The sequence below is a fragment of the Lynx canadensis genome, chromosome B4, assembly GCF_007474595.2.
Source record: "Lynx canadensis isolate LIC74 chromosome B4, mLynCan4.pri.v2, whole genome shotgun sequence".
Classification (NCBI taxonomy): domain Eukaryota; kingdom Metazoa; phylum Chordata; class Mammalia; order Carnivora; family Felidae; genus Lynx; species Lynx canadensis.
Window position 1 is genome coordinate 75,543,056 of NC_044309.1, and position 25,851 is coordinate 75,568,906.

Genomic DNA, 25,851 nt, shown 5'->3' on the forward strand with positions numbered 1-25,851 from the left:
ACAAGGGGTGGGCAGTTTCTTCCAGCGAGCTGAGTTCATTGGCTCCTAAGGAGCTGCCGCTCATCGCCAAAGGAACGCTGATAGGCTCGCCCCGTGGAAAGAGGCGGGATCTTTGGGGCCCTAACAGTGCCACTTCTAAAACTAAACAACTGTCTCCTTCAGCTCCTGCTGTTCAGAGAGGTCTCTTCTCGCACTGCCAGAGCAACCAAGATTTTAATTTGACCGTGGTTAAATGACCCATTTGGACCAGGCCAGCCAGGCAGGATGGGAGAGCGCCATGGGGGTTCTGAAAGGTACCGCAGCCCAGTAACCCAAGGCCTGTAGCAGCATTTTCCGAAAAGGTGTTTATGTTGGGGTGGGGCCCCTCCGCAGCCAGGAGTTTTCACTCAGTAACTTCTGTGGGAGGCCTAGTGTGTGCTGGAGCAAATAGTGAAGAAAACTGCATAGAGAACCACAGAAATATCTTCTGAAACTTTGTGAGGAAATGCCCACGGGATCATTGCTTAATGGGACTGAGTCAAATGTTAGCTGACCACCTACTATGTGCCACTCACCTTACAGACTTCTATCTCATTTTTACATCACAACAGCCCCTCAGAGGACGGTGTGATTAGCACTTTAGAGATTAGAAAACGGTGAGAAGTTGTCACGTGCCCAAGGTCACACAATTAAGGAATGCCAGTTCTCTTCCTGCCACCTTGGAATATGCACTGTTTGGGAAGTTCCACCTTCATGGAGTTGAACTCGTCCTCTAAATTGGAGAAGGGAAATTCAAAAGAAGGGTTGAGTTTTGCAAAACCCCCCACTGAAGAAAAAGAGCCTGATTGTAACGGTCTAGACTGCATCCAGTTACTATCTGAGCAAAAGTCAGGGGCCAGAATTAACAGCTGAATTCTGTACCCTGGTTAACTTCTCTGGAGCAAGTCATTTTTGTCCCTTCTTTGTTTGCCCAGTGATTTGCAGTAGGATCTTGGGAAATAAAATTAATTCACTTGTACATATGTGTACATACCAAATATATATGTGTGTATACACACACACACACACATCTGTCTTTGGTGACAGCAAGATAATGAGAGGAGCTAAGGAGTTGATTTCCCTCTTAGCAACTAAGCTTAGGGTGGAGAGAACATCAGTGGGAAGAGGGGGTAGTTACAAAGAGATGAAGATCGCTGGTTGGGTCCTGGGATCTGCTGCAAGGAAGGAAAAGTGAGCACAGGGAGGTGGCTTGGGCTATTGAGCGTGTTTTGGGGATAACCATATTGTGTTTTGTTTGGCTTCCAGTGTTGTTGTTTTTTTAACAAATTTGAACAAACCTATAAAAATCAGGACACCTTAAGAATTTAGATTTCTGTCTCTTAAATAGAAGATCTGGCAGAACAGGGCAACAAGGACATATGACCCTATAGATGGGGCAGGATGTGCTCTGGTCTTTCACAGTCTTTATCACTGGGGAAGCGCTAACACCTCACCAGTGTTTCCACTTAGATTGTCAGCCCAGCTGTGCATTTGAGGTTGTAACCTATGAGCTAACCCCTCTCTACTGCTTCAACTTGGTACCACCTTAACCCCAGCCTTTGGTCAACTCCTGGTGGACATTGTCAAGCTCTTTTCTTCCTTAGGGCTCTGTATTTGATGTTGCCTCTGCCCAGAAGGCTTTCCTCTTCCCCTCCTCCTTCCCTATTCAGTTCTGGCTGATTTAAATCTCAGGTTTGAGCTTAAATGATAATTGTCCAGAGGAGTCTTCCCTCACTAACTTATCTAAAGCAAACTAATTTTGTCATATTATTTATAACAGATGGTCATAGCTTGATTTGTTTGTATTTGTTTGTCCTGTCCTCCATATAGGCTTGTAAAGGGGAAGAATCATTTGTCTTGAATGTAGTTATTTCCTTAGCCCTTAGCCAGGTACCTAATACATGCAGACACTCAAATATTAACAAACGTAGTGAGAAAAGATGGCAGGCATTGCTAATAATCAGAAGACCTGGGTTCTAGTTCTAGCACTGTCATCCTGGACTATATTTAATCTCGTTTGCAAAACTAGAACACCCTTCAGATTGCTTCTAAATCTAAAAATCTAATGTTCACCGTCCTTTGCAGTTTACAATGTGCTGTGACATCACCCAAGCCACAGACTATTAAATCTGATTCTTACAACAGCTGGTTGACATAGATTCTGCTTAGAGATTTATCACCTTCTAGAATGTACAGATATGTACAACTGAAGTGAACTTTAAAAGGCAAAATATCAATAAACATATCAACTTGGAACTGGGGCGCCTGGGTGGCGCAGTCGGTTAAGCGTCCGACTTCAGCCAGGTCACGATCTCGCGGTCCGGGAGTTCGAGCCCCGCATCGGGCTCTGGGCTGATGGCTCAGAGCCTGGAGCCTGTTTCCAATTCTGTGTCTCCCTCTCTCTCTGCCCCTCCCCCATTCATGCTCTGTCTCTCTCTGTCCCAAAAATAAATAAACGTTGAAAAAAAAAATTTAAAAAAATAAAAGGCAAAATATCAATAAACATATCAACTTGGAACTGCATGGTAGAAGACAAGCTCGGAATAAAGAGAATCTAGAATACTTCCTAGAGAAAGTGGTTTCAAGCCCAGGGGAAATCTGATTTATTTGCTCACAAGTCTTTGAGCCCTTGTTTACAAATCCATTGGAAGCCAATAACTGTCTTTTCACTGCCTATATTTAGAATTGGCAAGAGATTCCAAGATTACTGAGTTACCACTCAGAAAACTATGCAAAAAGACACTCCCTAATATCTTTTTAAACTTACCAAATCTCACTTTGTCCAAATCCTATCTACTTCCAAGGCTCAACTTGCCCAATAATGTAATGTCTTTTCTTCCATTCTTTCCTGAAGGGATTTTTGTCTGTATCATTTCAGCTATCGAGTTCAGTGAACAATTAGGCATATATGCACTATTTTATAACATTATCTTGAGCTATTATTTAAATCTTTTGTATTGTTTAAATTTACCTGCATTTATATCTTTTCTCCTTTCCTCTTTCCTTCAAGTTGGAAGGAAACAGTTGGAAACCTTTATTTGGCTTCTGATGCATCCGTTTCTGTCCAACCTCAGTGCAGTTCTCATAGTAAACACTCAGCGTTAATGGATTTGATCTGCCTATGAGATTAGTTACCCATTCTTAGTAGAGAAGGGGTAACTAATTATGGAGAGTTAATTTCAACAAGGAAGAGAACTAATCCACATTGAGCCTCCACTAAGTGCTAAACATTAATAGATACTTTTCATAGATTATTCAGTGACAAAAGGACCCTAAAAAATAGACTTTATTCTTTTATGGATGAGGAATCAGTTTAAAGAGATTAACTTGTACAAGGGCCAACTATAGTAAGGGTTGAGCTAGGGTTTGAACTCAGCCTGTCTGATTCCAAAGCTTCCCTTTTTCCGGATGTTCTGCTGTTGCCTCTTTGTGGATATACCCCCCACTTCTGTAGTCTCTTCATTACTATACTGCTTAGATATTCAGTGTAATAGAAAGCTAAAACTTGAGGGGCGCCTGGGTGGCTCAGTCGGTTAAGCAGCCGACTTTGGCTCAGGTCATGATCTCGTGGTCTGTGAGTTTGAGCCCTGCCTCAGGCTCTGTGCTGACAGTTCAGAGACGGGGAGCCTGCTTCAGAGTCTGTGTCTCCCTCTCTCTCTAGCCCTCCCCCATTTGTGCTCTGTCTCTCTGTCTTTCAAAAATGAATAAATGTTTGAAAATTTTTTTTAAAAAAGCTAAAACTTGAATTTCAGTACCCTCAAGAACCCTGGGAAGTGCCCCCCCCCCCCACATCTGAGGCCACCTTTGACCTTCCAAATGATGAAGACTTATTGCTGAGCTGCATCTTGAGAGGCACAGACAGAAGACCAGAGACATCCGCTCCCCAAGGTGACTGGGGCAGGAGAGAGACAGAGAGGGGGATTTGGAAAAGCTACCCTTTTCTTTAAACAAGAAACTTTCCACGTTATGAGTGATCTTCATTTTCTCTTTGCTTACTTGTATGTCCTAATTTTCCCAGAGAGAACACAGTAAGTACAGAAAAAAATCTTGCTACCTTCAGGGTGATTTTATGCCCAGGACTTCCTGGGACTTCAGGAAGATTTCATCCAACTCTGAGGTGAAAACGCTATAGACTATGATATTTTGCGTGAATTTTGTTTTTACATGTCCCAAATTAATGTTAGTCAATTTTACCTCAAAAAAAAATTCTTTTGTTAGACCCTAATCCGCTGATGTCGTGGTATTAGGAGGTGGGGCCTTTGAGAGGTAATTATGTGTAAATGAAATACAGCTCCCTTGATGTAATTAGTGTCCTTATAAGAAGAGAAAGAGACTAGAGCTTTCTCTCTCTGACCTGTGAGGACATAGCAAGTAGGCAAGCCAGGGAGGGTGCCCTCACCAGACACCAATTCTTAGACTTCCCAGCCTCCAGAACTATGAAAAAAAAAAAGTTTGTTAAGCCATCTAGTCTACGGTATTTGTTATAACAGCCCAAGCTAAGGCTGTAAACCTCCTCCTTTCTCTGATGGAAATTGCACCAGTTCCTAGAAATGGACTAGCAGCTTTGGGATTGCCCTCCTATCTAAGGTACCAGGGAAGCCAGAAAACCAGAGGTTCCTTTTAGGTAAGTCCTCACTGGTCTGAGAACTTGTTGGCAGGCGTTAGAGGAAGAGTTTAAGAAACATGTTTTGAGAGATTCTGTTCCTTTGTCCCTACTCATCTCTGACCTCTCCAAAAATATTTGAGAAAACAGTCATAATGAAAGATTGGCTTAGAGATAGCAGGAAACTTTGTGAAATCCTGGATTCTGGGGATGGAAAGAGATCTTAGAAATCTTTAGTTTTTTCTCCCTGTTTGCCATTCACAACATGGATGACATAGTGACTCATTGTTGGTCCTAGCTAATTATTAGAAAGTAAGCTGCAATATTTTCCCCCATCCTTTGCTGTGCCCTCCCGGGTTTTGAGGAATAAGGCTGTTGCCATTTCTGGACAGCAGATCTTCATTGGGTTTCTCTTTTCTAATCTAAACATCCTCAGTTCTCTGAACTCCTCTACCCAAGACTCCTTAGCATTCCACTCACCTCTTAGAGGGAACTTTCTTGCCTGTCTGTATCCTCTTTGAGGTTCCCAGTACTGGACAAACAGTTTGCATAGCAGGGTAACCAGTGAAGAGGATGGTGGGAATTCTCCCCTGCCTAGTTTTGCATACTGATGTATAGATGGGATATCTAAGGTGACACCAGCCCGTTTTCACAGCTGGGTCACACTTTGGCCCCTGGCACACGTTAATTTGGTCAGTGTGAGCCAGTAGAAGCTCCTGCATGCTAGTATCATAAGACACTCGAGCTGGGCCAGAGGGAGTTAAGAGATCTATTTACGAAGAGTCTTTAGAACAGCTTTCCCTTCCACCTCCATTTAATGTCACTATCTACAGTGGTGTCTTCCAGAGGCATCTTTGGGCCTGGGAAAGGGGGAGGCGGGGAGGGAAGGCAGTGGAGGGAGAGTCATCTCTAGCTTTCAGAGTTAAAAATTTTGAATCTTTGTTCTTGCCCCAAATTAATTCTTGAAATATTTGTTGAGTGCCATTCATGCACTAAGCACCAAGCTAGATACTGGCAATATAGTGGTGAGCACAACAGATGTAGAGCTTATAAAATCTGATAGGGGAAAAATATATTAATTAAATAAATAATCACACAAATAAGTATATAATTCCAAAATGTGATCAATGCTTTAAGAGAAAAGTAGAAGGTTCTATTCAGATGTATAATGGGAAATCTGACCTACCCTGACCTAATCTTTAAGTCCTTGAAGAGGTAACACTTAAGTTTCCATCATCAAAGGAAGAGTATGAGTTAACTAGACAAAGAGGTGGGGGCAGTTATGGTTGGAAAAGTTATGATAGGTAGAGGGAAGAGTGAAGGTCCCAGGCAGGAATGAGACGATGAGCCTGATTCCATCACAGTTGGACATAGTAACATATAGCAAGCTGTCACTTGGGACATGGGTTGGTCAGCTGAGGGATGGGTGGGGAAAGACATTTATTTTGGTTTATGGACCAGATGGCAGAGAGGAAGTAGCTGGGCCTCACAACACAATAATCAGTATCTACATGATAATTTCTATATCATCAGGTAGTTATTGACTTTGTGTCAGTAATGAGTTCAGATTGATCTGGCAGTCTCCCTTACTACATGTTGACCCCAAGGCCATATTTTTATATCTATCCAACCCTGGAGAGCACCCTCGAGGCAGGAACTGAAGTTAAGAGCTAGGGTATGGGAGTTCCTAAATCCTGTGGCTGCCTGATTCATAATGGCTAGCACGAGGCCCAGCTGCCTCTAGGAAGCGACAGAACAAAAAATGACAAGCCAGGGATGCCAAGTCAGTCACTTCCTGTTTATTACGTATCTTTTATGCTCAGGTCCAAGGTGACAGGGCAGAGTTCACAAATGTGAGCTCAGCTCTTCTGGGCAGAGAACTTGTTGTCAGTGGTGCCATCTGCAGGGCATTCAGGAATTTGCCAGGAATTTGTTGGATTGGAAAGGGAAAATGCCCTTTTCTCTTCTCTCTCATTCAAGTCTCTTAATCTGAAAGGTACAGTAGGGCTGAAAGACTCCTATTCCTTCTGATGTTTTGGCAGGCAATTTAAGGCCTCTGGTCCTACCAGGCCAGGCTGATCAGAGGGCTGGTATCACTTCCCTTCTTCTCTGCCAATGATATCTGTTATTTGGAAAAAGAAAAAGGAAAATGAGGCACTGGGCTCCTCTCATTTTAAGGTCACCTCAGAGTGGCTAAGGATACTGCGTTGTGAAGGTATTTAAGCATGCTGGTGTTTAAAAAAAAGGTGGGTGGGTATAAATTGAAAGTCTTCATGTAGTTAAGGTGAATGATCATTATGATTATTGTTATCATCATCATCATCCTTACCATCTCTAAGTAAACCCTTCTTGGGTTTTACTTATGTCTCTTTCTTTTCTAAATAGATTGCTCATTTTCCTTTGCCAGTGGCTTTGGCATCTCACTGAGTTGAGCTGTCAAGTCCTGGGTACCTTGCCCCTCATCTCCTAAGCTTAGATGCACATCTCTAAACTTCAAGTCCTTCCAGATGTGATTGTACTATTCACCACCCTCTTCTGAGAAAGGAAGAATGGGAATCTGTAGTGCAAAAGGGAAAATAGGCCTAGAAGGTTAAGAGACCCTGACTAATGACAGAACAAAAAGTCAAGTGTCTCCATCTTGTTTCCCAGTCCTTTCTTTCTACCCTGAAACTCAACTCCTCAGGAGATGCTTAAAGAGACCTGGGCCTGGAAACAGAATGAATACATTTTACAAACCCCTTGGGTTTAATGTTGATATTGAATAGAATAATAAAGAATCTGTCCTGGGGGGAAATAAACAGTCTTTATTTTTACTTCCATTAGAGCATTCCATGGGCCATAATCATGGCCAGGCATCGTGCTTGCTGCCAGGGCAGAGATATAGATAATCAGACCCCAGTGCCCCCCAAAGGAATACTTGATGGCATTTCCTGGCTGCCTTGGCATTTCATTATAGGCATCCCCCCTGCCTCCTTCCCCCAGTCTCCCACTTGGTACTTCATGTCACCAAAGGTTTTGAGTACTTGTAACTACTAATCATCATTTCGACATATAAGATGATTGGGAACAGAAGGGACAGAGGGAATACTGAACTCAAGCAGCCAGTTGGATCAGTAACGACATAATTAGAGTATAGAGAGGATTAGATAGTCCAGGAGGAATGTAGATAGGAGGTGTTTATTCTAAAGGATAGCTTAAATTAAGACAACAAAAAAAATTTGAGCTTGAACTGTAGAAAATGGAAAATCTCTCTAAAGTAGAGGTTTCCTCCTTTTTATTTATTTATTTTAAAATTTAAAAAAATTTAAATTTTCTTTTGAAAATGTTTATTTTTGAGACAGAGAGAAGAGAGAGAGAGAGAGAGAGAGAGAGAGAGAGAGAGAGAGAGAGAGAGAATCTGAAGCAGGCTCCGTGCTGGCAGTGCAGAGTCCACCAAGGAGCTCAAACTCACAAACTGTGAGATCATGACCTGAGCTGAAGTCAGAAGCTTAACCGACTCAGCCACCCAGGTGTTCCAATTATTATTCCTTATTAAAAAAAATTTTTTTTTGAGACAGTGCACACGAGAGTGGGGGAAGGGCAGGAGAGGATGGGAGAGAATCTTAAGCAGGCTCAATGCTGAGCATGGAGCCCAATGTGGGGCTTGTTCCTGAGATCAAGACCTGAGCTGATATCAAGAGTCAGGCACTTAACTGAGCCACCCAAATGCCCCAAGATTTTATTTTTAAGTGATCTCTACACCTAACACGGGGCTTGAACTCACAACCCTGAGATCAGGAGTCACATGCTCCTCCAACGAAAGCAGCCAGGCACCCCAAGCTTCCTCCCTTTTAAAAAATCAAATATATCAAGCATACAGGGAAAAAAAGGATAATATAAGTGGTATTGTTCTATACTATAGAAACGTTAAGATTTAGGGGTTTGTATGTAACTCCCACTGATTCTTCTCTCTTGTCAATGTGCAGTTTTCTCCCCACTGAACAGGACTGACATGTAACAAATAGGATATTGTAGAAATGAGAGTGTGAGTTGCAAGGTTAAGTCCTAACACTGCAGTTTCCAACTTGTCCTCTCTTGGATCACCCATTCTGGGGGAAGCCTGTTCCCATGTCCTAAAGACACTCAAGCAGCCCTATTGGAGAGAGGTCCATCTGGTGAAAGAACTAAGGCCACCTGCCAACAACCAGCACCAACTTGCAAGATGGGCAGGTGAACCACCTTGGAAAGTAAATCTTCCAGTCCCAATGAAGCATTCAGGGAACTGCAGCCTCAGTCAACATCTTGACTACAACCTTATATGAGAAATCCAGAGACAGAATTATGCCAGCTAAACCACCACCGAATTCCTGACCCTCAGAAACTTCCTGAAGTAATACACATATATTATTTTAAACCACAAAGTTTTGGGGCAATTTGTTATGTGGCAATAGATAAAATTGCAAACAACTACATACCTACTACCAGCTTGTCATCTTAGCATTTTGGTTTATTTATTACAGATTTTTAATTTTCTTTTTTAACATTTTTTATCAAATTTTTTTGTTTTTTTATTTATTTTGAGAGAGACAGAGACAGGGTGAATGGGAGAGTGGCAGAGAGAGAGAGGGAGAGAGAGAGAACCCCAAGCAGGCCCACGCTGTTAGCACAGAGCCTGATGTGGGGCTCAAACTCATGAAACCATGAGATCATGACATGAGCCAAAGTCAAGAGTCGGATGCCTAACTGACTGAGCCACCCAGGCTCCTAGATTTTTAATTTTCTTAAAAATATAAACCCCCCAACTCCAACACACACACAAAACCCATTCAAAACAGAACAGATGCAGTTGAAACTCTGGCTTTATTCTGTCCCTGCCTTTTGCCTCAGGTCTCTGAAAAGGCACCACTGCACACGCTCTATTGAATGTGTGCTTACTTCCCTGATTTTAGGCCGTCCAGGCTGTCTTCCTGAAGAGCAAACTCTTCTCCGCATTGATTTGTTGCTGTTTCCCAGGCTCTGGCCTAGCTACTTTTCCTTCTTGTTTTGCAGAAAAGAACAGAGAGGGATATTTCAGAGGGTCTTCAGATGGCTCACATAACTGACTTCCTTTGTGAGTTCAGCACTAACTCAAAACCTTCAATCCCCATTTGGTCACTAATTCAGTTTAGGGTTCCTCATGGTACTTTAAGGCCCTGGCATTTGCCTTCCCCAGACCTGTGGTGGCTGCATTTGTGTTATCAGTCTACAGTGCCACCCAAGAGAGCTTTCTCTCAGAAACATGTGACAAATCAGATCATTTCTTTCAGGAGTAGAGGACTATTTTGTAAATTTGTAGGGAAAAAACTGGAAAATTTTTGGTATTCCCTACTCTTTAAGCCAAGGATCAACATCTCAGCCAACCTTAATAGTCCCTATACTTCCTGAATTTCAAATGTACGTTCTCTTAGGTTAAACACTCTATCTGCATCCTGTTTGCCTGTCTTCTCCATAGTCATTTAAATGAAGCCAAACTATATACTTGAAAGAATGTACAGTACGTTGGGGCACTTGGGTGGCTCAGTTGGTTGTATTGGAGTCTTGAATTTGGCTCAAGGCATGATCTGTTTTTGAGTTAAAGCTGTGTGGGGCTCTGCTGAGCCTACTTAGGACTCTCTCTCCTGTCCCTGCCCCTCCACTCCTACCCCCCCCCTGCAAATAAACTTAAAAAAAAAAATGTATGCTACACCAAGTAAATTATTAACCCTATCCTAACCTGTACAATGTTGCCACTTCACCGTCTCCTAAAGCACTGCTCTTGCAAACATCCATAGCTTTGTTTTTCCTATACCCATACCTCATTTGGTTTTCCCCTATGGTAGGATTTTTATCACCAGGAATTCTGATCCTACCACTCCTCCCTCCCAATAGGATAGGCTAGAAACAGCTTTCACCTCCTTGTGGTCAAATGTTCATCTAGCCAGCCATTTTGTTGTACAAGGGTTATTTTTCCTAAACCCCCTTTGACCTGTGTTCTGAAACTGAGGTGGTATTAACACATCAGTGTCAAAATCTAGCTCTCCTGCTTTTCCAGTCCAGTGTGCTCTTTTCCCCATACAGGCAGCTACACAGAAAGTGGGATGGATCCTTGGTATTACAACCCTGTTGCAGACTATCTTCCAGATGTAGATGAGTGGTAGTACATCTTGAATTGGAGAAAACAATTTAGAAGAAGCACAGAAGTCAAACTTCCTTTCATAAAGCCTTTACTTTGAGACATAATGCAAAAATCTGACAGGTACACATGGAAAAGTAAGACATGGTCACAGTTAAAAGTGAAGACAATCTAACCAGAAGCTTTAATGCCTGTCAGCTAATGTTGAAGCTTAAGTTCTGAGTGTGACATGCTGCAGGGTTGAAAGGAATGGTAATTAGTATTCCTCTCCTTCCTCTTCACCCTCTCCTTCAACAGAATCCACACCAACCTCCTCATAATCCTTCTCAAGGGCAGCCATGTCCTCACGGGCCTCAGAAAACTCTCCTTCCTCCATGCCCTCACCCACATACCAGTGAACAAAGGCACGCTTGGCATACATCAGGTCAAACTTGTGGTCCAGGCGAGCCCAGGCCTCAGCAATGGCTGTGGTGTTGCTCAGCATGCACACAGCTCGCTGTACTTTGGCCAGGTCTCCACCAGGTACCACAGTGGGAGGCTGGTAATTAATGCCAACTTTGAAGCCAGTGGGGCACCAGTCCACAAACTGGATGCTGCGCTTGGTCTTGATGGTGGCAATGGCAGCATTGACATCTTTGGGAACCACATCACCACGGTACAACAGGCAGCAAGCCATGTATTTACCATGGCGAGGGTCGCATTTCACCATCTGGTTGGCTGGCTCAAAGCACGCATTGGTGATCTCTGCTACAGAAAGCTGTTCATGGTAGGCTTTCTCAGCAGAGATGACAGGGGCATATGTGGCCAGAGGGAAGTGGATGCGGGGATAGGGCACCAGGTTGGTCTGGAATTCTGTCAGGTCAACATTCAGGGCTCCATCAAATCTGAGGGAAGCAGTGATGGAAGACACAATCTGGCTAATAAGGCGGTTAAGGTTAGTGTAGGTTGGGCGTTCAATATCGAGGTTTCTACGACAGATGTCATAGATGGCCTCGTTGTCTACCATGAAGGCACAATCAGAGTGCTCCAGGGTGGTGTGGGTAGTGAGGATGGAGTTGTAGGGCTCAACGACAGCAGTGGAAACCTGGGGGGCTGGGTAAATGGAGAACTCCAGCTTGGACTTCTTGCCATAATCGACAGAGAGACGTTCCATCAGCAGGGAGGTGAACCCGGAACCAGTTCCCCCTCCAAAGCTGTGGAAAACCAAGAAGCCCTGAAGACCCGTGCACTGGTCGGCCTGTGAGAAAAAAGGAACAGAGGAGACAGATTATAATAGACCTTCCCAGAATTACAAAGCATTTCTTCACTTAAAATATCTTCATTGACGTTTATAAAATGACACCAAATAATTCATGTTGTAGTTGAAGATTTAAAAACCCTATCAAGGAATAATTTACCAGTTGTCCTCACTCCATTATATTTCTATTCTGTGTTTGAAAAGAAAAGATCGTATTTCAAATGTCTTCCTTAGGGCTATCATTTACTTTATTCTGGAGAACAAACATACCAGTTTCCGAATTCGGTCCAAGACAAGGTCGATGATCTCCTTGCCGATGGTGTAGTGCCCTCGGGCATAGTTATTGGCAGCATCTTCCTTGCCCGTGATGAGCTGCTCAGGATGGAAGAGCTGGCGGTAGGTGCCAGTGCGAACTTCATCTGGAAGAGAAAAACAAAGCAGCCACCCGTCACTCACAACCTGCACACGCCTGCTCCACCCCAGGGTGTCAATGGAGCCCTCACGACAGACCACCTGCCTCAAGAGCCCTGAGATCTCCCTTGGGTTACTGAGGCCAACTCACCAATGACTGTGGGTTCCAGGTCTACAAACACTGCCCTGGGCACATGCTTGCCAGCTCCCGTCTCACTGAAGAAGGTGTTGAAGGAGTCATCTCCTCCCCCAATGGTCTTGTCACTTGGCATCTGGCCATCGGGCTGGATGCCGTGTTCCAGGCAATAGAGCTCCCAGCAGGCATTGCCGATCTGAACACCAGCCTGGCCAACGTGGATGGAGATGCACTCACGCTGTGGAAAAGTAGGTAAAAAAAAAAAAAAAAAAAAAAAATCAGCATTAAACCAATCTAGTAGTGACTGTGAAGCAAAACAAAATAACAAGTAATCAATCTTACAAATTTCCCCTTCTAAAACTAGTTTAAATGTAACATCTTTTCTAGGAGAGAATCACTACACTTTTTAATCGGCATTGCTTTTAATGTATTTCTTTTCACCCTGTAAATTGGGAAGGCCTCGTTCCAGACCAAGAAAGCTTAGTCACAGCTTTCTCCTTTGGAGCACCAAGATAGGGGGAGGCCATTCATCCAGTGCTCAGGCTTCAGAATTCCATTTTAGACTAGGCGGCCAGATTTCCGGGCAGCTACCATCACAGGAAGCACGTGGCCAGAACAGTGCAGAGGAAATGTCTGGCCACAGGGACAAAGGGCGGGGTTTTGCGGCACAGGATGAATGAGCAATTCAGGGTGTGTGCGCGCGCGCCCGCGCCCGCCCGCGGCCAGCGGGACCGCGCAGCTGCAGACACACGCAGCGGCCACGTCTGCTGAGGTGCTACCTCGGCCAACCATCTTCTGCTCCCCCAGGCGCTAGGCTTAGCCTAGCACCCCCACATCAGTCAGGGCGCAGCAGGGGATTATCAGCAGCCCAGATCTGGACCAAGATCCGATTTCCATTCTTTCAAAATCCCTCACCGCCACCAGCTGCTCCTACACGCATTCCTAACATAGGTCAAGGGACAGATGGAGTCTAGAAGCTGTTGGGAGCAAATTATCCTAGTACGCTGGCGTACTGCAGCACACTGACACGGAGGATTCTCCACATGTAGCTTTTCTTTCGTTAAAAACAAAAAAAAAATGCAGGCTAACAGACGACACGCCCTACAGTGGCGGACGCGCAGGGCCCTAGCGCGCACGCGCAGACTGCAGGGGCGGTCTCCCGCCGCTCCCTGGCGGGAAGCTAACGGTCGCGCGTGCGCTTTTGTATTCTGGCTCCTTCCCGCCTCCGCTCTTCTCGCTAAGGAGGAAGTGAGGGCGTGGAGAGCCCGCGCGCGCTCCCGCCAAAGGCCGGGGAAGGAAGGGGGGATGGGAACGCGCGGGAAAGGACTGTAGGGTCTCGGGTCACCGCACCCCGGAGTTAAGGGCTAATTGAGAGACCCAACCACGGTCTGGGGAGCTGGGGCTCCGCCATCCCCTCCCAAAGACAGAGAAGAAAATGCGCCCCCCTTCCATGCCCCAGCCGTTCTCACTACTCCCACCCTCGCCTCGCTTTTCGCCCTCCCAAACGAGGAGCGCTGATCTCTGGCTAAAAGGCCGTCCGAGACCGCCGGGCTGGCTTTTCCCGTTTTTCCAGAGCGAGGGCGGCGCCGCGAGTGGTCCACTCACCATGGTGGCTAAGGGTTAGCAGGCGTAGGCGACAGGAGCAGACACCGGGTCCTGGTTACCGTCCCCGACAAGCTAAGAGTCGAGGTAAGTAACGCACTGAAGCGGGGGCGGTGCCGGAGCCACTTAAGTAGCGGTTCGGGGAGGGGCGGGCGGCCACAGGCGGTGCCACTGCCGCGGGCCCCTCCCCCGGCCCGGCGCGCCCACTCGGCGCCCGGCTCGGCCGCCGCAGAGGCGGGCTTCTTGGACCGGAGCCCCCTCCCCGCTCCGGGCCTGCTGGGCGGGGTCCGCCGCGCCTGCGGACAGCGAGCTCGGGTGCTGCAGTCTTTGGCGCATGGCTGCCAGGGCCTGGGCGGGGGGCGGGGGGCGGGCGCAGGTTCCGAAACCAGCCAACGTGGGAACGGGAAAGGAGGCTTGCCTTAATATGGACGAACCCTAAGACTTAAGAAGTCCATACAGTTTTAAAGATGAAGCACCATGAAATGCAGAAACTTCTGGTCCGGCTATCTCAGCTGATTATTTTCATGTTGCCACAATTTGTCAGTGAGTTTTGCCTTTTTCTTTTCTCAGTTCCTTTAAAGGCAGGCAGTGCATTCTTTACTTACCTGGTAATGTGGAGGATGCAAGGTTTAGAAAACAGACTAGTTTTATTTGGTTTATTGTAATGACTTGTTCGTTAAAGTAAGGTGCAAGACGTTGGAAGCAAAAGTATTTCAGTCATTCAAAAAGTAGTACCGAAGCAATGAACATCGAGGCTGTTAAAACGACTTACTAGGCCCCATTTTTAGACCTAAACCAACAACTTTATGGAACAGTCTTAGGGGCTTTTAAAATGGGAGGATATTCAAAGATACATTCCACGGGCACCTGACTAGCTCAGTCGCTAGAGCCTGTGACTCCAGATCTCGGGGTGGTGAGTTTGAGCCCCAAGTTGGGTGTAGAGATTCTTAAAAATAAAATCTTAAACAACAACAACAACAACAACAACAACAACAACAACAACAGAAAAACCCCACAAAGTTACATTTCACATTTGGTACATTTGGTAGCTGAATGGGAGTAGTGAGGACAGAAATTTGGGTAGAGAGGAAATTGTTTGACACCGAAGGATATTAGGAAGTAGGGAATCCTTGTGTTATATTTAGAGCTTTGTAAAACTCTATATAATAATAAATGCTTTCTGTTATGTCAAGATAGATCAGTTGGTTATGGCACACTGCTTGGAGGCCCAGATAATAGTGGGTACCTCCTCCCCCCCCAGACCTCGCCTGTGCCTTTCAGGAGAATCTATTACAAGACCATAAACTATATATTGCTAACCCTTGTAAATGCATAAAGTGGTTAGTTAGGATAAAGTGTGGCTTTAAAATGGCCCTAGCAGAAACCTATTGCTGTTACACTATTCAAGATATCCTTGCAGTGATATGTTAGTAACAAAAAGTAAACATAAAACAGTAACAAATCATAGCTCAAATTCAGTTATTACTTTACTCAGATTTGGTAAAGCCTTCACCCTTCATATCAAATAACAAATTTACACTATTAATATGTGTGTGTAGTTTGTAATGAGACATATATGTGTGTGTGTGTATATGTTTCTGATTTCATATATATTTCTAGTTTTATAAATATATATATAATATCTCCACTTCTATGAACCTGGAATACAAACAAGGAGGTTTTCTTTTATTTCTAATAAATATATATTTTTTGTAATCCTGTTAAAAGGTTTTCAACTCAAGATCCAAATTTACACACATTTTCCAAACTGGGTTACCAGGGACAGGAATATATTTAAATATTGTCTCACTTATTCTTAAAGGAGATGGAAAATGATTAGTTTGCTTGGCCCAGAAGAATGAATGTTAGGGAACCACCCTGCTTAACTCCATTTTGCTGTCTGCTCTGGATGAAAGCCATTTGGAAGCAGGCACCTCCCTTCTCCTAGCTCTCTGCAGAACCTTAGAGCTTTCACTGCAGAGATTTGCTCCTATGGGCCTATATGTTTCCCTAGATGCCTTCCTAAAATCATTAGCTTTGCTAGCCTTGTTTCTGTGAATTCCCCTGTTGTGAATGAGGAAGTATTTGAGGGGTTTTTTTAGGTCCCTGATGATACCTTGGTTTTTAGAGAGTAATTTAGAGCCAAAAAGGACTTTTAAATATTATCTAATCTGGTATCTTTATGCCAGAAAAATATTGAATAATGCTAAGTATATTTTGCTACCTCTTTAGTACCTGAAAGGAAAAGCTGACATTTGTTTTTCTTTTGTACCCATATTAAACTTACATAGGTTTATTTACTTGTATTATATATAGATGTATATACTTTGTATATATTTAGCAACTAAATAGTAGTTATCTATTGCTGGGATATAAACAGTATTATCCACTGTCTTAACATTTTAACTGATTATATTATAGATCTTTCTTTTGTTGGATTGTTTCAGGGCTTGTAACAATTTGCTTTGAGTTTTTGATGTAATGGAAATGTTGTGTTGCTATTTGAGCCACTCCCATCTTTGCTACTTAATGTTGTGGCCATTTGCTACTGTTTTAACTGTTCTATGCAGTCAGAACATTTTTGATAGTTCCATATTGTGGTTTAGACACAACAGTTCACTTTATATTTTGTTCCTTTAACCAGCTCTACAGGGAAAGACAAAAATAAGTAGCAATAACTTACCAAGCATCAACTATTTTCAAACATTTAGCCTTTATTCTTACTTATCACAATGCTATAAATTTACATATACTATTTTGTGTTCTCTCCCTGCCCTCCCCTCCACCCCACCCGCCATGGTATAGGGGAAAGAAAATGGGGTTTGGATTCAGATAGTTCTAGACACAATTTTAATTTTGTCAGTTAATGGTAGTATGACTTTAGATCCTTAATTATCTTTCTCCAGTTTCATTTATGAATGAGAATCAGTATTAGTTTGAATCATCTTTTTCTCATATTGTCATATTCAAACCCATTAGTAAATTCTATCAGCTTTATTTTCCATAATATTCCCATCACTTATTATCACATTCCCTTATTTCATAGCATTTATAGAATCTGAAATTATCTTGTTTGTATGTTTATTTACCTGTTTAAAATTTCCCCCTAATTGCATGCAAACTCCATGTCTGTTTGTGTGGAAGCCAATCTTTGTTGCCCCTCTAAAAACCACCTTATTCCATCCTTCTTTGCCAAGATAACGTCTCTCTCTTTTTATTTTCTTCTTATTATTATTAAATTTTTTTTTAAGGTTTATTCATTTTTCAGAGACAGAGCATGAGTGGGGGAGGGGCAGAGAGAGAGAGACAATCTGAAACAGGCTCCAGGCTCTGAGCTGTCAGCACAGAGCCCGATGCAGGGCCCAAACTCACAGATGGTGAGATCATGACCCGAGCTGAAGTTGCATGCCTAACCTACTCAGCCATCCAGGCACCCCTGTTCTTCTTATTTTTTAATGTTTATTTACTTTTGAGAGAGAGAGCGCAAGCAAGGGAGGAGCAGAGAGAGAGGGGACACAGAATGTGAAGCAGGCTCCAGGCTCTGAGCTGTCAGCACAGAGTCTGATATGGGGCTTGAATCCACGAACCACGAGATCATGATCTAAGCTGAAGTCCGATGCTTAACTGACTAAGCCACCCAGGCGCCCCCACGCTCTCTCTTTTTAAAGGATATTTATGTGCTCCATCCCAGGGGACAAATCAAGGGAACCCTATTTCCTTTTACCAGTTGTTTACTTGCTTTTTCAGTCTCCTTATGATTGGACCCCAGTTCTGGCCAATGGAACATAAAGGGAAGTTGGCTAGGGTATTTCTGAATGGTTTTGAAAGAACACTTCAACTACCTCCATTTTGACTTCAGTCTGTAATTTTTTTTTTTTTAAACAGGAAGATCTTTAAAAGTTTATTTATTTATTTTAAGGGAGAGGGAGAGAGAGTGCACACACAAGTGGGGGAGGGGCAGAGAGAGAGGGAGAGAGAGAGAATCCCAAGCAGGCTCCGTGCTGTCAGCAAAGAGCCGGACTCGCAGATCACTCATACAAACAGTGAGATCATGAACTGAACCAAAATCAAGAGCTGGACGCTTACCTGACTGAGCTACCCAGGTATCCCCAACCCTCAGTCGGTACTTTCTAATTGATTAAATTCTTTTTTCCAAACCTCTCTCTCTTTTTTTTTTCTAATTTTATTTTTTGAATTTATATCCAAATTAGTTAGCATATAGTGCAACAATAATTTCAGGAGTATATTCCTTAATGCCCCTTACCCATTTAGCCCATCTCCCCTCCTACAACCCCTCCAGTAACCCTCTGTTTGTTCTCCATATTTAGGAGTCTCTTATGTTTTGTCCCCCTCCCTGTTTCTATATTATTTTTGCTTCCCTTCCCTTGTGTTCATCTGTTCTGTGTCTTAAAGTCCTCATATGAGTGAAGTCATATGATATTTGTCTTTCTCTGACTAATTTCACTTAGCATAATACCCTCTAGTTCCATCCATGTAGTGGCAAATGGCAAGATTTAATTCTTTTTGATTGCCGAGTAATACTCCATTGTATATACATACCACATTTTCTTTATCCATCCATCCATCGATGGACATTGGGCTCTTTCCATACTTTGGCTATTGTCGATAGTGCTGCTATAAACATTGGGGTGCATGTGTCCCTTTGAAACAGCATACCTGTATCCCTTGGATAAATACTTAGTAGTGCAATTCCTGGGTCGTAGGGTAGTTCTATTTTTAATTTTTTGAGGAACCTCCATACTGTTTTCCAGAGTGGCTGCACCAGCTTGCATTCCCATCAGCAGTGCAAAAGAGATCCTCTTTCTCTGCATCCTCGCCAACATCTGTTGTTGCTTGAGTAGCTAATTTAGCCATTCTGACAGGTGTGAGGTGGTATCTCATTGTGGTTTTGATTTGTATTTCCCTGATGATGAGTGATGTTGAGCATTTTTTCATGTATCGGTTGGCCATCTAGGTGTCTTCTTTGGAGAAGTGTCTGTTCATGTCTTTTGCCCATTTCTTCACTGGATTATTTGTGTTTTGGGTGTTGAGTTTGATAAGTTCTTTATAGATTTTGAATACTAACCCTTTATCTGATATATCGTTTGCAAATATCTTCTCCCATTCTGTCAGTTGCCTTTTAGTTTTCCTTCCTGATTCTTTCGTTTCCTGATTGTTTCCTTCACTGTGCAGAAGCTTTTTATTTTGATGAGGTCCCAATGGTTTATTTTTGCTTTTGTTTCCCTTGCCTCCAGAGACGTGTTGAGTAAGAAGTTGCTGTGGCCAAGGTCAAAGAGGTTTTTGCCTGCTTTCTCCTTGAGGATTTTGATGGCTTCCTGTCTTACATTTAGGTCTTTCATCCATTTTGAGTTTATTTTTGTGTATGGTGTAAGAAAGTGGTCCAGGTTCATTCTGCATGTCGCTGTCCAGTTTTCCCAGCACCACTTGCTGAAGAGACTGTCTTTATTCCATTGGATATTCTTTCCTGCTTTGTCAAAGATTAGTTGGCCATATGTTTGTGGGTCCATTTCTGGGTTTTCTATTCTGTTCCATTGATCTGAGTGTCTGTTTTTGTGCCAGTACCACACTGTCTTGATGATTACAGCTTTGTAGTACAGCTTGAAGTCTGGGACTGTGATGCCTTCTACTTTGGTTTTCTTTTTCAAGATTGCTTTGGCTATTTGGGGTCTTTTCTGGTTCCATACAGATTTTAGGATTATTTGTTCTAGCTCTGTGAAGAATGCTGGTGTTATTTCGATAGGGATTGCATTGAATATGTAGATTACTTTGGGTAGTATTGACATTTTAACAATATTTGTTCTTCCTATCCAGGTGCATGGAATATTTTTCCTTTTTTTGTGTGTGTGTCTTCAATTTCTTTCATAAGCTTTCTATAGTTTTCAGTGTATAGATTTTTCACCTCTTTGGTTAGATTTATTCCTAGGTATTTTATGGGTTTTGGTGTCTCTCTCTTTTTTTTAAGATTTTATTTTTTAAGTAATCTCTATACCCAACATGGGGTTTGAATTTACAATCCTGAGTTCAAGTCGCAGGCTCTATGGACTGAGCTGCCAGGTGCCCATCAAACTTATCTCTTAACTCAGGCAAAAGACCCTGCGGGCAAAGCATCCCCCATGGGAACCAAAACTACCCCTTTGAGCAATAAGGACTGCCCTGAGCCAGCAGGACCCCTGGTGACTGACCCTAAGACAATGATCGGTTTAACCTTCATTGCCTACCTGCACGTACCCACCAACCTTTGCTCCACATTTTCCTTATATATACCTGGAAGTATTTTCAACACTTTGGAGACAGTCTTTGAGATGTTGGTCTGCTGTCTTTCCAGTGTTGCCCTCAGTGAGGTAAATTCCTTTCTTCTTTCACCACCACTCGTTTCTCTGTCTTTGGGTTTTGTCAGTGGCGAGTAGTTGAACCTTATCTGTTTGGGACTCTCAGAGCCAGGTGCTCTTGCACCCCTGTGCCCCAACTACAGTTTTCCCCCTGATCAAAAGAGATTGCACCCTTGAGAAAAGCCCTTTTGTTTCTGGTCTTCCCTTTGCTTTCTGTTTTTGGAAATGTCCTATGAAGGTGTAATGCCTGCAGCCAATTTAAGACTTTCAGGGTCTTAATATAAAGACAATCAGAGAGGTGTGCCTGGGTGGCTCAGTTGGTTAAGCGTCTAACTCTTGTTTTTGGCTCAGGTCATGATCTCACAGTTTGTGGTTTGAGCCCTGCATCAGGCTCTGTGCTGACAGTGCTGAGCCTGCTTGGCATTCTCTGTCTCCATCTCTCTCTGCCCCTCCACTGCTCGTTCTCTATCTCTCTCTCTCTCAAGATAAATAAATAAACATTAAAAAATCATTTATTTGTTTAAAAAAAAAAGACAAAGAGATGCCAATTCAGTGCTCTGGCACTGTGAAGCTGCTAAGCCAACCTTAAAACCACCTACCTCCAGATTTATTATTATACTAAGTGCCTGATTTGTCATTTGTTGTTGAATGCCAGACTTGGTGGTTGACTGGATACAGGGTTTGAAGGAAACTGAGGAATGGAGGTTAATTTTTAGGTTTTGGGTTTAAATAACTGATTGAATGGTAGTGTTTTTTTTTTCACTGAGATCAGAACACTGAAGGAAGAAGTGGATGTGAACTGAAGAAGGGACACAGGAGAAGCTAACAATTCAGCTTTTGTCTTGTTTTGAGGTTTAAGTGTCTGTGGTACGTATACCTGGAGATGTCCATTAGTCATATATGCAGATATGGAGAGAGGAGAGAGATACAGATTTGAGAGTCTTCAGCATAAAGATGGTAATTAAACCGTGGAGATGGATAAGACCACTTGGGAAATATATAGAGCCAGGAGAAGAGTAGCCTTAGTAGAGAACTTGGCTTTAGTAGGGAACTGAAGAATGGCCTTATTCAAAGTAGAGAAAAGGAACCTATAAAAGGAGTCTGAGAAGGAATGATTGGGGAAGTAGAACTGGGGGTCTCACAGGCCAAGGAAAGAAATGGTTTCCAGAAGAAGTGGTACAATACCAAATGCTGTAGGGAAGTTAAGTAGGGTAAAGACTACAAAGTGTTCAATATATATATATATTATATATACAAAAAATAATATGACTTCTTTTATTTATTTACTTGACAAATATTTATTGAGAGCTTACCACTCAAGTACTCCTTTTAAATGTTGGGTAGAGGGGCGCCTGGGTGGCGCAGTCGGTTAGGCGTCCGACTTCAGCCAGGTCACGATCTCGCGGTCGGTGGGTTCGAGCCCCGCGTCGGGCTCTGGGCTGATGGCTCAGAGCCTGGAGCCTGTTTCCGATTCTGTGTCTCCCTCTCTCTCTGCCCCTCCCCCGTTCATGCTCTGTCTCTCTCTGTCCCAAAAATAAATAAAAACGTAGGAAAAAAAAATAATAAAAAAAAAAATAAATAAATGTTGGGTAGATACAACAATGAACAAAATATGTTCTTCCCCCCCATGGAATTTATATTTTAGTGAAGAAGAAAGAAAATAAATATGTAGCACAGAGATGTAAAATATAATGTCAAGTACTAATGAGTGCTATGAGGAAAAATAAAGTGAAAAGAGATTAAAGTTAAGAAGAATGCTATTTTAGATAAAGCGATCTGAGAAGGCCTCTCTGAGGAGGTAGTTATTTGAACAAAGATCTGAATTAGGTGATAGATAGAATGGGCATTTCATGCAGATGAACATCAAGTGTAAAGCTTGAGGTTGAGCTTGTATGTCTTTTTAAAGCAATATCAATAAAGTCAGTGAGATATGAGCAGAGGAAGTGAGGGGGAGAGTATTATGATATAAGATCTAAGAAGTAGCCAGTGCCTAGATCATGCAAGTGTCTTCCTATTAGCCATGGAAAGACTATGTTTTATTCTAAAAATAAGGGAAGCCATTACATAGTTTTGAGCAAAGCTGTGGCATATTCTATTTTAGACTTCAAAAGGAATTTTCTGGCTGTTATGAGAATAAACTATAGGAGGTTAAGAGTGGAATAAGGAGTATGAGTTGGAAGGGAATAACAGTAATGCAAGTAAGAGGTGATAGTTACTTGGACCAGGGTGCACCAGTGGTGGAGGTGGTAAAATGGGGTCAGTGTATGGATATATATTGAAGGTAGTACTGGTAGGATTTATTAATGCATGGAATGTAGAGTGAGAAAGAAAGAGAGGAGTCAAACATGATCCTACGGTTTCTGGCCCAAGCAACAATGGGGAATACTGAAGGAGGAACAGGGATCAAGAAATGGAGGGAATCAGAAGTTCAGTTTTGGACATGTTAAGTTTGAGATGTAGGTATTAGTTATCTAGGTAGAAATGGTGATTAGGCAGTAAGCTAAGGTGCAGAGAAGTCACACTGGAAGTAAATTTAGGAGTCATTAGCATGGAAACTGGGTGATATCACCTAGGAAGAAAGTGTAGATTAAAAGAGGACCAAAGGGATGCCTGGGTGGCTCAGTCGGTTAAGCATCTGACTCTTGATTTTGGCTCAGGTCATGATCTCACAGTTCGTCAGATGAGCCCTGAGTTGGGCTCTGCGCTGACAATGTGAAGCCTGCTTGGGATTCTCTCTCTCCTTCTCTTTCTGCCCCTCTCCTGCTCACACTCTCTCTCTCTCAGTCTCTCTCTCAAAATAAATATATAAACATTAAAAAAAAAATAAAAAAGGACCCAAGATTGAACCCTGGAGCCCTTCAGGTTTTAAAAATGAGGAAGAAGATCCTGTAGTCAAAAGTGAGAAAGAGGGGTGCCTGGGTGGCGCAGTTGGTTAAGCGTCCAACTTCAGCTCAGGTCACGATCTTGCGGTCCGTGAGTTCAAGCCCCGCGTCGGGCTCTGGGGTGATGGCTCAGAGCCTGGAGCCTGTTTCTGATTCTGTGTCTCCCTCTCTCTCTGCCCCTCCCCCGTTCATGCTCTGTCTCTGTCTCAAAAATAAATAAACATTAAAAAAAAAAATTAAAAAAAAAAAAAGTGAGAAAGATCAGCCAGTGGTGTAGGAAGAAAAACATGAAGAGTGTGGTGTTCTGGAAACCAAATGAAGAAAGTGTTTCAAGCAGGAGAGTGCAAACTGTGTCAAATTCTTTTGGGAAGTTAGGTAAGATAAGGTCAGAGAGTTGGCTAATAGATTTGGCAGTGTGGATGTCACTGGTGACCTGGGCAAGAGTGGCATCAGTAGGCATGAATGAAGGGCTTGATGGGGGTGGGTTTGAGAGAGAATGCAAGGTGAGGAAGTGGAGAAAATGGGATAAAAACCTCTTTTGAGGAATTTTGCTTTAAGGGAGTTAAGGAGGATAGCTGGGATAGCTGGATAGGGATGTTCAATAAAGGAAAGATTTTTTTCAAAGATGGGAGATAGTTTAACATGTGTGTTTGCTAGTGAGAAGAAATAAAAGAGGGGGAAATTGATGATGTCAGGAAAAGGGGGGATCAATTAAGGAGCAAAGTTTTAGACTAGTGAAATGGGAAGGGATCCAGTGTGCCACTGAAGGGGTTAACCTTGGAGAGGAGCATGATAGTTTTTCCACTGACACATAGGAGGAAGCAGAGTATGAGTACAGGTTCAGATTGGCAGTTAGATTTGGTGATGGGAACACTGGAATTTCTCTTTTGGTGGCTTCTTTTTTCTTCCCACCCCAGTGAAATAGCAAAACAGGGAATTTCTCCTTATTCTCTCCCTGTTTCTTAATCACAGCAGAACCCTGATTTTGTTGGGAGCTAGGTGCCAAGTTTCTGTTCCAATTACACAAGGGATGTCTATGTGACTAAGTTCTGGTGACTTGTTAGTGGAAGTTATTTTGTGGGGCTTCTGAGCTGGTATATGTTTTTAGCCCTTTCTTTCTCTCTTTCTCTCTCTCTTTTTCTTTTTTTTTTTGCTTAGAATGTGGACATGATAATTGAAGTTCAACTATCTTACAACAATAAAGTGATCCTAAACCATTGCTAAGGATGGAGGAAGCTAGAATCTAGGTCCCTGATGACATTGTGGAGCTGCCAAACCAGCCCAGGATTGCCTACCTCTGGACTTTTCATTATGGGAGAAAATAAAACAATTTGTTTAAGTCACACTGATCTTTTTCCCTTTTTTCATTTTCCTGGGATGTGTGTGTCTGTTATTTGAGGCTGATTAAAGTTACAACTGATGTGGTGGGATCTTGTGGAATTTTTCTTCTGTATTTATTTTTCTTCTGTATTTATTTTTATTTTGTTTTTTAATTTTTTTAATGTTTATTTTATTTCTGAGGGACAAAGACACAAAGCATGAACAGGGGAGGGTGGAGAGAGAGGAAGACACAGAATCTGAAGTAGGCTCCAGGCTCTGAGCTGTCAGCACAGAGCCTGACGTGGGGCTCGAACCCATGAACCACAAGATCATGACCTGAGCCAAAGTTGGACGCTTAACCGACTGAGCCACCCAGGCACTCCTCTTCTGCATTTATTTTTAAATTTTTTTATTTTCTGTTTTTTCAGTGAAATGGGAAGGGGCGGGTCACTGACTAAACGTGAGGATTGGGAGAGAATGTGGGAGGTTTGAAGAGAGCAAATGTATAAAATAGTCATCTCTGAGAGTGGGAGAGTAAATTAACTAGGGAAATGTAGTAAAATTTCCAAGTATTGTTGAAGGCATAGTAGATTTTTCAAACATTTGTGGTTGTAAATACAAAATGATTATCAGTCATCCTGGTAGTTTTTTTCTAGTCAGGACCAGCTGCTCAGATGAGGTATGAAATAGGTGGAGAATTGGATTTATCCAGGATTGATGCTTTGCTGAAACTGCTGGATCACCATTTGTGAAATAGAAGACAAAGTAGATGTTAGCCACTGAAAAGCTAATTGAATATCTGAATGGATTTTTTTTAATGTAAAAAAAAAACAACAATAGACTAGTTAAAAGTTCTCATGGTTCAAAAGTTGAAGAGATAAGCCAATGTACATTGAGAAGTTTTGCTTCCACCCTGTGATCTCTGATAGCTGGTTAAATGTTATTTCTGGGTGTGTCTGTAAAGTATTTCCAGAAGATATTAGCATTTGAATTGATGGACTGAATAAAGCAGATGGCCCTCTCCAATGGGAATGGATGTCATTCAAAGCATTGAGGGCCTGGGGCACCTGGCTGGCTTAGTCAATAGAGCATGGGACTCAATCTCAGAGTAATGAGTTTGAGCCCTACTTGGATGTAGAGTTTACTTAAAAAACAAAACAAA

The 25,851-nt window shown here is 42.8% G+C and overlaps 1 protein-coding gene and 2 long non-coding RNA genes across 4 annotated transcripts in view; 2 read left to right on the top strand and 1 right to left on the bottom strand.

The window, feature by feature from the left end:
• The first annotated feature begins 153 nt into the window (after positions 1-153).
• On the top strand, positions 154-3,884 carry LOC115518307. Its single transcript, XR_003970231.1, has 2 exons — positions 154-293; positions 3,771-3,884. It is a non-coding gene; the product is annotated as an uncharacterized LOC115518307 (long non-coding RNA).
• Positions 3,885-10,833: 6,949 nt separating this feature from the next.
• The window catches only part of LOC115518926 (tubulin alpha-1B chain), a 57,837-nt gene continuing 42,819 nt past the window's right edge, over positions 10,834-25,851 (bottom strand). The window contains exons 1-4 of one of the 2 annotated variants that reach the window (XM_030322520.2): positions 14,141-14,242; positions 12,551-12,773; positions 12,259-12,407; positions 10,834-11,988 (exon numbers count right to left, since the gene is read on the bottom strand). In XM_030322520.2, coding sequence (XP_030178380.1) covers positions 11,008-11,988; positions 12,259-12,407; positions 12,551-12,773; positions 14,141-14,143 — 1,356 coding nt within the window. In that variant the 5' untranslated portion in view covers positions 14,144-14,242 and the 3' untranslated portion in view covers positions 10,834-11,007. Of the gene's footprint in view, positions 11,989-12,258; positions 12,408-12,550; positions 12,774-14,140; positions 14,243-25,851 lie in introns of those variants that run through there. The other variant, XM_030322521.2, reaches the window with a different exon arrangement.
• LOC115518931 lies at positions 14,463-24,712 on the top strand. Its single transcript, XR_003970352.1, has 2 exons — positions 14,463-14,680; positions 24,528-24,712. It is a non-coding gene; the product is annotated as an uncharacterized LOC115518931 (long non-coding RNA).